This window comes from Choristoneura fumiferana, chromosome 26, assembly GCF_025370935.1.
Source record: "Choristoneura fumiferana chromosome 26, NRCan_CFum_1, whole genome shotgun sequence".
NCBI classification, from domain to species: Eukaryota; Metazoa; Arthropoda; class Insecta; order Lepidoptera; family Tortricidae; genus Choristoneura; species Choristoneura fumiferana.
Genome location: NC_133497.1, coordinates 4,794,192 through 4,805,513, shown reverse-complemented (window position 1 = coordinate 4,805,513; position 11,322 = coordinate 4,794,192). Strand labels below are relative to the sequence as shown.

Here is an 11,322-nt window from a genome sequence, read left to right as displayed (position 1 = left end):
TACTGGGTCTGAATTCTATGGGCCTTTAAGCTATGATGCAAGCAATACTGTAATGGTTGATAAATGGAAGCAGAAAGGCCCACCAACAAAATGGCCTGTCTTAGCTTTTACAGCGCCCCAGCCAGTTTTCCAGTAAACAAGGTGAAAATAGACATTTGCACAAATATATGCAATGGAGTGATCATATCGCATCAAGTGCCAGACAATTCATAAAAAAGAAGAAATGGTCAGGACTGGATTAGAGCCGTCAACAATGTTAATGACAGACCTATGTATTTTCTGCCCACAGTGTTGGGATACAAAATGAAAGAGGACCACTGACAGCCTCCATGTGCCTACCATCAAAAACAGAATCATTAAACAAATAAGAAGAGTACTTAAGAGACTTGATGATTAAGTATGCTTTGTTGCAACTGATTCAAAATCCCTGATAAGTGAACTCTCAAGGCACTACGTAGATTACTATGTGTCTATTGTAAGACTGCAGCCACCTAAACCTCATATAGATCTTGCGATTTTTCACAGTAACCTTGCTTGACGCTCAGCTGTCATGTTACGTAACTTAGATAGTTTTAGCTGAAACAGTCAAAACATTATTAGGTGAAAATAGACATTTGCACAAATATATGCAATGGAGTGATCATATCGCATCAAGTGCCAGACAATTCATAAAAAAGAAGAAATGGTCAGGACTGGATTAGAGCCGGTCAACATGTTAATGACAGACCTATGTTATTTTCTGCCCACACAGTGTTTGGATACAAAAATGAAAGAGGACCACTGACAGCCTCCATGTGCCTACCATCAAAAAACAAAATCATAAACAAAATAAAAGAGTACTTAAGAGACTTGATGATATTAAGTATGTCTTTGTTGCAACTGATATTCAAATCCCATGATAAGTGAACTCTCAAGGCACTACGTAGATTACTATGTGTCTATGTAAGACTGCAGCCACCTAAACCTCATATAGATCTTGCGATTCTAGGAAACCAATTATTTTATAGAAACTGTGTATCATCATTTACTGCTTTTGTTAAGAGAGAGAGATGTTCGAGGACTAGGTTCTGAGTTTTGGGCCTTGCACACCACAAAAAAACAAAGCATGAAGAACTTTACATCTAAGAAGTATTTCAGAGTATATTAAAAAACTACATGTTGAAACATAATGCATGAGCTTGAAGACACTCCAGTGCATAAGACGCTGCTAAGGTTTTTTTGGTGACTGAAGGTGAAATAAAGAACAAGATTAGGTGTCGCTTCATAGATTGCGTGCTGCGGAGCCTGCGGGAAAGGCTATATCTTCATTATTCTATATGAAGTGAGCACTCGTACAAGTGCAGTTTTGCTGCAGCAGCCGTGGCTCCGTGATTCATACAGATGCTACTAGTTCTTCAGCTAAAAAAGGAGAGACATTAGAAGCCAGTGTCGCAGTATTGTCCAGTTATTCGATGTCGTGTACTTCGTCATCCTGGACCGGGAGCAGTCGAGTAAGTTGTATGACTTTTCAAAATTCGAGTTAAATATAAAATAATCAATGTTTAGTTTATGAAATAATACAATATCTTTATTATTTACAGCGTGCCTCCTGACATTGTCGAAGACCAATTATAATTGCTGGTGATGGTGTAGGCGAGACCATCCCACTCAAGCATTGTTGACGTGTTCACTATTCGAGAAGAAACTGGTACAGTCAACGGCCTAAGAATAACAATGGTCGCAGATCTTAAAAAATGGTCGCACGGTTCATGTACTCATTAGCTCGACTTCTCACACTGTACCATTACGCTGCAATGCGTTAGACTCCAGTCCTTAGAATGCCGAAACATATTACGGACTTCGTAGCATCAAAAGGAATACCACAAAAGGTGTTCGAACGTTAGAAGATGTGTTAGCAGACACGCTTGTTTTGTATATGACTAGAGCACAGCGGGAGAGATTTAAAAGCCAAGAGGAGAGTACGAAAAGGTAAAAACAGTTAAAAACGCCATACGTTATGTTACGTCAATCCAATTTCTAGAAAGGGTAAACAAATACGCCATTAACCCGACCACAGACATTTAATGATGTGAAAACCTAGAAACTTTTGCAAAATATTTAATCAGTAATTTAATTTATTATAATTAATTTGCAATTAGGGCATGTAATGTCATGTAAGGGCATGGAATTGGATGGGGGTGGAATATTGGTGGAGTAATGTAAAAAGTGAAACAATGAAATAGTTTAGGGGAAATAACAAGTGCAGCGACTAAAGTTTTATTTAGCATCCGCAACGGAACATCTGTTTTTGTATGTAAGCAACGGGTTAATAGAACAGCTTCTATTAAATTAATATGCCATCTTTACAATACCAGCAAATTATGCAAAATCGAGCGACAATTTACAAACAACAAATAATATAACGTCACGTTTAGTTTATGAAATAATACAATTTCGATATTATTTACAGCGTGCCTCCCGCCTGACATTGTCGAAGACCAATTGTCAAAGTGTACAATGGACAGTCGATCACATTCGAGACCCAGAAGACGATCGCTCGGACGGAGAACTTATCATATTCAATGAAGCAATTGTACAGTCAACGGCCCGAGAATAACAATCTTAAAAATGGACGCACGGTTCACTCATTAGTTCGACTTCTTACACTGTACCAAGTTACGCTGCAATTACTTAGGGCATATAATTATGTAATGTCGGAAGGTTTTCAATTCCGGTACTGGTTTTCGATATTAGATTTCAATATCGTTATTCCATTATCAATACCGGAATTGCATAATAGGTGTTAAAAATTGGAGGGGGGGGTGAATATTGGTGGAGTAAAAGGGGAATAATCAAAATAAATAGTTTAGTTAGTAAGTAAGTTAGCAGTTAAACTAAGTAAGACTCAAAAAATACTCAAAAGAAGAAAACAAGACGTGGACGTGGTGGTCTAGAACTCTAAGTAGCTAACTTAAACTTGAACAGTCAGGATCCATTAGCTTATTTTATTTAGCACGTTCGCCGGCGGTAACGTGCATTAGCGTAATAGTTATTTATGTGGCTGGTGCATAATGAGAGGCATTAAAGTACGAGTGTGGTTTTATGAAACGAGCCGAAGGCGAGTTTCATAATAAAATCACACGAGTGTTTTAATGCCTAGTTATGTATAGCCGCATACATAACTTTATCTACATGCATATCATAAGTTTTATAAAATATGTTCAGATATGGCCTGTATTTTTAAGTTAGTGTTACTGATAATTAGTTTGAAGTACCTACCAATGCTTAAATAAAACAGATAATAAAAAACTAAAGTTTTATTTATAATAATTATTATTATCTACATGTATGTCATAAGTTTTCTACAATATGTACCTACAGATATGCATTGTTAAAAAAGTATTACCGATACTTTAATGTAAACATTAAGATGCACTATACTTTGATGTGAACTATATGGGTGTAAATAAAATACGTTACATGACAGTACGGCTGACGCAGTATTTTTTTCGAGATTGCCTATAAGACAGTACGGTGCTTCACGAGCAAAACCCATAGCATTGATACCCTATTTTTTAACCGACTTCAAAAAAGGAGGAGGTTCTCAATTCCAGTGTATGTTCTTTTATGTATGTTTGTTACGCGATAACTCCGCCAATTACGGGCCGAACTTCATAATTATTTTTTAGTTCTAAAGGACATGCTTCCGAGGTGGTCCCATTGACACCAAGTCAGGATCTGATGATGATGGGAATTAGGGCACCCTATAGCGATTTTGACATTTTTAACATCAAGTCAAGTATTTACATTCAGAAAGTATCATTTGGTGAACTGGACACTGATAAAGAAGACCGCAGGTACCGGTACTCTGTTAAGTATAAAGTGATATAACTATGCTGTATTTGAGCTTAATGGAATCGTTGTGAGATGCACTTTGGTTACAAATCACTAAAAACTATGAAACATTTTTTTTTACAAAAACTGGAACCGACTTCAAAAACCTTGAAAATAATTTTCTAATAGTTTGAAGTCGGTGCCTCAGCACGAGCCAGCAGGAGTGATTGAAGCCCAATATATAGGGGAAGTCCCGTAAAGTCGGACTGCATCTAAGTATCACCGGACACTCGTAATACTTATTTCAGTACATTGTTGTAATGGGTCCTACCTATCTTATATTTGATAAAATAAGTGCAAGGGAGGCCGCTGCATTTTAATCATTTTGCAGGTGGTAGGACCTTGTGCAAGGTCCGCCCGGATTGCTACCACCATCTTGCTCGCTAATCCTGCCGTGAAGCAGCAGTGCTTGCACTGTTGCGTTTCGGCGTGGAGAGTAAGGCAGCCGGTGAAATTCCTGGCACTTGAGGTATCCCATCTTAGGCCTCTAGGTTGGCAACGCATCTGCAATACACTATATGGGTCCCGTCCCGACTCAGTTGAAGTTTAAGTTAGCTACTTATAAAGTTCTAGACCACTACGTCCACGTCTTGTTTCTTCTTTTGATTATTTTTTAACGCAGTCGGTTATTGCTTTTTTATAATTTAGTGTTTTTTCACACTTTTGATATTTATGTGAAAACGGTAAATAAAAACACATGACTTGTATTTTTTTTATTTGTAATCTGTTTTGAAATCCCTTCATTTTGAGAGCCTACTCGATGTTTCTGTTTTGATTTTTTAAGAATTTCATGTACTTACTCAGTGTCACTCGCGTCATCGAGACGAACCCATGACTTATCATTTATCAAAATCGGTTTAGTCGGGTAAAAATGTAGATGTCGAGAGGTTGTAGCAGGTGCCTCCTGACACAGGCCAAGGACCAAGGAGGTCCCGGCCACGTGCCGCCATGCCGTCAGTGTGTTTCTCGCTAGGGTGCCCGCACATGCAGTCGCTAGTCGCTCGTTGGCAGCGATAAATCTGGTCACGTGACCCCATTTTAAAGGTGATTTTAAATCGCGTCGAGCAGCAGCGACAAGATGGCTTCTTGCAGGAATGGTCTTGGTCTTGGAAGCTGTTCTTAATCTCGTTTAGTAGCAGCCGTGGCTGTGGTACAAATAAAAGAAAATGGAGTGAATGAAAAACATAAATATAATACTGTTTTTGTCGAAATTGAAGAGGTTTCTTTTCCAGCGATAAAGCTCAACATTTTCAGCTTATCGCTAGGTATATGTCACGTGACCAGATTTGACGTTGGAAACTAGCGTCCAGCGACTGCATGTGGCCCCACCTTTAAGAACCTTTGCTTTTATTTCGAACGTAAAATGTAATCATGCGATGTTTTGAATAAATACCGTTATCTAACGCTTAGTTTGGGGCACTTTCGATAATCTGAATCGATAAAAATTAAGTTGATTTACCCAATCACCAACATTATTATTATCAACAAAAGATCTGATTCATACTTAACAGAGCTCTGCTATAGTAATTTTTAAATTATAGTGTTTATTGTGTTTAGGCCTATTTTTGTGACTGATCTTTTTTATCTGTGAATATGTGCTGCCCATTGCCGATCCTATTACTCGTAGATACATATTTTTAAAATTTGCCGCTACTTCATACTACTGCCAAGATTCGGTGTTATATCCTCTATCTATATTAACTTCGCAATCATTATCAAGTATTTACCTACTTGTTTTGTTCGTGTTACGAGTTTGAAATCAGTTCATAAATTTACCTAAGTACTTAGTCTTACCTACCAAAACTGAATTAACTAATTGTAAATCATTTATTTCGGTACGCAGGCATACACAAAAGTAAGTATACAAAATATTAACACCTACTAATCTTCAACTTAAAAAAATATCACAACAACCTTTGCTTCTGCATAATGTTAATAAAATGCATCAGACATTCGTTCATTTAACTTACATTTAACACAGCCACCTCTTAAACTTAGTTGTATAACATAGCGCAAACACAACAATTAAGTTCTCACTGCAGAACTTTGTCGTAGTGAGATTCAGTGTTCATTTACTGTTTTTATCAAGGAAAGTATTATGATATTTACCGTGAAAAGGGTCTACCGCTGGTCACGATAAGAACTGATTTAGACACTGATGTATTAAACTGGTTTAGAATTGTTTAGAAGTAGTTTCAGTACTTTTGTTTTATTCACGTGCCGAAATCAAATTAACGCTCTCTTGAGTAGCGGGTTGAAGTTTTTATAGCCATAAAGGTTAAAGGGAAAACGAATATAGAAACCTAATTGACTAGAGAAGGCAGGAGAAGGTATATTATAAGTAGGTCGTTTGTGTAGTTTTATAACCCCATAAATTCCACGCATACAGCGCAATATCGATTTTAATAATTGTGAGTGACATTTGCACATTAGTACGTGTTACAAAATAACCGGCAAAAATACAATAAATTATTTAAGGGAAAAATATTGTCAATCCGGGTGACTCTCTTTCCCGGCCCGGATAATACCGACATGGAAATACCGAAACTGTATTTTTTTTTATTCGACTGGATGGCAAACGAGTAAGTGGGTCTCCTGATGGTAAGAGATCACCAGCGCCCATAGACACCTGCAACACCAGGGGATTGCAAATGCCCACCTAGAGGCCTAAAATGGGATACCTCAAGTGCCAGTAATTTCACCGGTTGTCTTACTCTCCACGCCGAAACACAATAGTGCAAGCACTGCTGCTTCACTGTGTTTTTAGGGTTCCGTGGCCATGTCTGTCTGTCTGTCTGTCCGCGGCTTTGCTCAGGGAATATCAATGCTAGAAAGCTGTAATTTTGCACGAATATAATAATATATGTAAACTATGCCGACAAACAGTTTAATAAAAATTTTTTTAGAGTACCTATGTCACATAGATATAAAGTGGGGTGATTTTATTTTTCTCATCCTACCTTGTAAGTAGTGTGGGGTATCGTTGGATAGGTCTTTTAAAAACATTAGGGGGTTGCTAAATGTTTTTTCGATTCAGTGATGTGTTTGCAAAATATTCAACTTTAAAGTTTAAATTTTCTTTAAAATCGAGCCCCCCCCCCTCTCTAAAATCTAAACCGGTGGGTGAAAAAATTTGAAAAAATTCAGGAGGGTAGTAAGTAGGTATATCAAACTTACAAGGAAAACTATAACGGTTAAGTTTTCTTGAGAATTATTAGTAGTTTAAGAGTAAATAGCAGCCTAAGGTAAAAAACATACCTAAACTTTTTTTCATAATGACTACGAAACCCCATTTCGGGCGTGACCGACACGCTCTTGGCCGGTTTTTTCGTGTACACGCCCATAGAAGCTCATGTCAGTTTCTATGGGCGTGTATACAAAAAATATGGCCGCGGTATTCCATGTCGGTATTATCCAGGCCGGGAAAGTAAGTCCAATGTACTCATGTAATACAAGCGGAGCTGACATAGATTATTAATCAGAGAGGAGGTCAATACCTATACTTAGCGGCACAAAATTTGGCCCACCCTTCATTCAAAATTACTGATTCTGCATACATTTGAGGGCCAGATTTTTTGCCACTCAGTATATTTTAAGAGAGATTATTTTATTGGCATTCTGCTCTGCGTAGTTTATTCTTAAATTTTACTAAAATAGGGTTTTCATGCATATTACTTAAAATTTTAAAAAAAATCGTGTTATTTCATACAGTGATACTACGGTTTTCAAATATTATAAATGTTTGTAAATATGTTTATAAGGGCAAGTAGACCCTTTGACCTTTTTTCGATTTACGAGAATATTGAAACACCATGTATTATTAAATTATTATTAGCTTTAGCAGGTACTTATAGGTACCGTCAGCGAAATACCTATTGTGGTCTACCACCCTAAAGTTGATAATTGTTCGCATGTCATAAAACAATAATGCCAATAGACAGACGTGTCTGTGTCAACTTGAAAGTTCGACTTTAGCGACATATTCATTTGATAGGAACTTGTTTAAAAATTGATAGACCACTTATTTGGTTGATGGTACCTACCCACCCTACCCACATTTTAGATAGGTAACGGTTCTTGAGATCCCCATGGCAGATAGACGGACGATCGGACATGGTATTAATGTCGATTAATAGCTTGCCACTATTCGGTACGGCACCAAAAAATCTACTTATATTTGTACCTACCTACAACATTACGATGGTAATAATAAAGTTTCAAGTAATTTACATACTTGTTTTGTTTAATTCGTCATTGTACATTGACACTGTATTTATTTGGTATTTATACAGTTGGGCCTTTTCACGACTGTTCCGACTTTATAGACTTACGTTGACGTTTTCATTACTTCGACAATATTTCTCAGAAAAAGTTATAATCCGTGACATACCTTACATAATTTGAGATAAGCCACAATGTATTTATTACAGAAACGTGCGGCAAAATACGTAAAATATCGGAGCCTTTAGTGAAAATTTATCGTTACAATCGTGCTTGAACTGAATCGTAAAAGTAACGTCGTGGCACGAAATAGCGATGCAGGTCAGTTTAGAGCCTAAAAACTGAATTGCATTAAGAGAGCGTGGTAGGGCCCCTGTACGCTCGCGGCACCTGAATAAAGTAAAAACGAATTTCTAACCAAAAAAAATATTAGCGAAGCGTGTTTCATTGGTAAAACGAAAATACTAATAAATATAATAGTATAAAAAAGTCACAATATAAATATGTTTCGTAGTTTAAAAATTCATGTAGTTTTTTTATGTATAGTTAACAGTGTGTAGTATATTTTTATAGCGGTCAGAGGGTGCTGGCTGAAAATCAGCGCCGGCGCATTATGCTCAGCCAGTGTCCGATTGTTGTCTATTGTTGTGTTGTGAATAAATGTATTTCTTTCTTTCTTACATGTGAAAGTATTTTGATTGTAATGAAATGAAATAAAATGAAATATTTATTTGCTGGAATACGTTTGCATAAGGTGTTACAAGTAAATATCATCAGGAACAGTAAGTATTCAGTCGATATAAAAAATCAACATGCAAATTTAAAACGATTGATGAAACGATGATTTAAAATTCAAAAAGTCCTTAACATTATAGGAGCAGTGATCATGTAGGTATAACCATTCAGTCGGCCTTACTTTAAATAATCTACCACCCAACACCTTCAACTCGTCAGGAAGGTTATTATACTATACACACACGATACACATGTTACAGGCATTCCTCTTATACAGTGTCAGAGTGGCAAGGGGGTTGATACAACAGTGCCCTTAGTGTAAGTTTTCGGTTACAAAATACGTCTCGATCGCGTTCGCGTTAAAATCTCAATTTATATGGAAACACGAAAAGCGCCTCTAGCGGAACGTTTGCGATGTTCGTGTTTCCATACAAATTGAGATTTTAACGCGAACGCGTTCGAGACGTATTTTCTAACCGAAAACTTACACCAGGGGTACAGATTTTTGTATTGCGCGCGAAGCTCTCCTCCGAACCATCTGCCACGTGTTTTAAAGTATTCTGGGTGGTCCTTAGTAAATAGATACGCTTTTAAGATATCCATACAGGCCAAGGGCAGAACTTTAAACTTTTTGAAACTTTTTGTGTGTGTTTCTGAGTCATCATCATTGTCAATGAGGGTTTTTACAGAGGCGAAATATCGCTAGATGGCGTTAGTGTCGTGAGGTCCGTTTGACGTTTGCTTGCGATAGGTTATAGTACATTGTGTCTTAAGGCGGTAAATAAGGAATTACGAACGAGAGTCTATTAGAAGCCCGAAGTCGAAGACTGAGGGCTTTAATGAGTCGATGTTCGTAATTCTAGTACCGCCCGTGCGACATACAATGTCATACATTTTTCATCACATTTGCGAGTATTTTTTTTAATTCTAAAAGAAAAAATGTAATTGTTCCAAATATTGGCGATACCTTAGGCTGCGCTCTTGGCAGCGCTGCATGCCCTCCCCCTCCCTCAGCATGTGCCTGAGCCGCGTGTTCGTGTGGTCCTGCAGCAGCGCGCGCAGCAGTATTAGTACGGGCACGGACTCATTTACCGACTTGGGCTTCATGACAAGAAAATTTGTACGCGCAATGACTCATTTACCGACCACGGGCTTCATGACAAGCACATTAAGGTCGAGGGTTTTATTTGGGGGGTTGCAAGCAAGGTAGCCTGCACGTTATGATACTGTTTACGAGCAAGTGTGATGAAAAATAACTAAATGAGCCAATCGCAAGCAAACGTCAAACGGACGCGATACTAACGCCATCTAGCGATATTTCGCCTCTGAGAAAACGCTCATTAAAAGACGACTAACTGCTGGTTGTCCATACCGTTCCACAGACTATTAAGGAATGTTTAGACGCCTATAAGTACTCAGGCACCATCGGCAATGGCTGGGGACTAGCGGTCTGGGCCTAGCAGTTGGACGTATAAAGGTCGGGCTGATGATGTTTACATTACAGGAAAGAGTTTTGCTGAACACAAAATGATAGTCGATAAGGTGGTAATCGGTGAACAGGCGGCGCTGGTTCCGGGGCATTTTTCGTATGGGCAATATCTGGTTGATAAGTTGAGGGAGAACAGCAAGAATGGCACTGCTTTGGTAAGCATTTTAGTTGATGATTAACTGAACTGATTAACCTCAGTCACCCCGACTTTTTATTTTCGTTTGTGTTTGTGTGACTGTGTGTGTTCTTGCAGTGTGGAGGTGGAGGAACTGCATGAACACATTTCTTGCCCAAATGTAGCTATCATGAGGTCGCGGATGAGCAAAGTAAACAATCATGTCAGCCGAAAGACGTCCGCTGCTGGACATAGGCCTCCCCCAAGGCTCTCCACTCAGACCGGTCTTGTGCTTTTCGCATCCACCGCGATCCCGCGATCTTAACCAGGTCGTCGCTCCATCTTGTTGGAGGCCTACCGACAGCTCGTCTCCCGGTCCGCGGACGCCATTCGAGAACCTTTTGACCCCATCGGCCATGAGTCCTGCGAGCAATGTGCCTCGCCCATTGCCACTTCAGTTTCGCGATTCTTCGGGCTATGTCGGTAACCTTAGTTCTACTGCGGATATCATTATTTCTGATTCTATCCCGCAGAGAAACCCCGAGAGAGCAAGTAAACAATACAATTGTTGTATTGTTGATCGAATGAGGTAGCTAAAAAAAAAATTATACTTATACGAACTTCGAGTTTCGAGTTTCGTAGTAGCCCTGCTGATGTATATTCATGCCAAATTACAGCTTTCTAGTAGAAACGTCTCTGAGCTTAGCTACGGACACAGACCGACAGGTTCCTAGTTTTTTTTTTATCAAATAGCTGGCAAACGAGCATGCGGGTCACCTGATGGTAAGCGATCACCGCCACCCATGGACACTACAGCATTATTAGGACTGTGGGTGCGTTGCCGACCTAAAGGGGAGGGGGGAGTAAACGGGGGAGGGGAGTTGGGTTG

General features: G+C 38.8%; 2 protein-coding genes across 8 annotated transcripts in view; both read left to right on the top strand.

The window, feature by feature from the left end:
* Window positions 1-11,322, top strand: part of LOC141442675 (luciferin 4-monooxygenase-like) — a 46,722-nt gene that overhangs the window by 27,326 nt on the left and 8,074 nt on the right. For 2 of the 7 annotated variants that reach the window (XM_074107727.1, XM_074107725.1), the window contains exon 2: window positions 10,334-10,473. In XM_074107727.1, the coding sequence (XP_073963828.1) occupies window positions 10,357-10,473 (117 nt within the window). In that variant the 5' untranslated portion in view covers window positions 10,334-10,356. Of the gene's footprint in view, window positions 1-4,525; window positions 5,729-5,776; window positions 6,151-6,561; window positions 7,688-8,093; window positions 8,416-8,452; window positions 8,545-8,784; window positions 8,877-10,333; window positions 10,474-11,322 lie in introns of those variants that run through there. The other 5 variants (XM_074107722.1, XM_074107724.1, XM_074107726.1 and 2 more) reach the window with 5 other exon arrangements.
* LOC141443112 (GDP-fucose protein O-fucosyltransferase 1-like) lies at window positions 2-1,071 on the top strand (the record flags this gene model as incomplete). Its single annotated transcript, XM_074108323.1, is given in 6 exon segments — window positions 2-110; window positions 113-135; window positions 138-241; window positions 290-331; window positions 678-794; window positions 948-1,071. Coding segments are annotated over 6 exon segments (519 nt in total), but the record flags the coding sequence as incomplete, so codon positions are not given.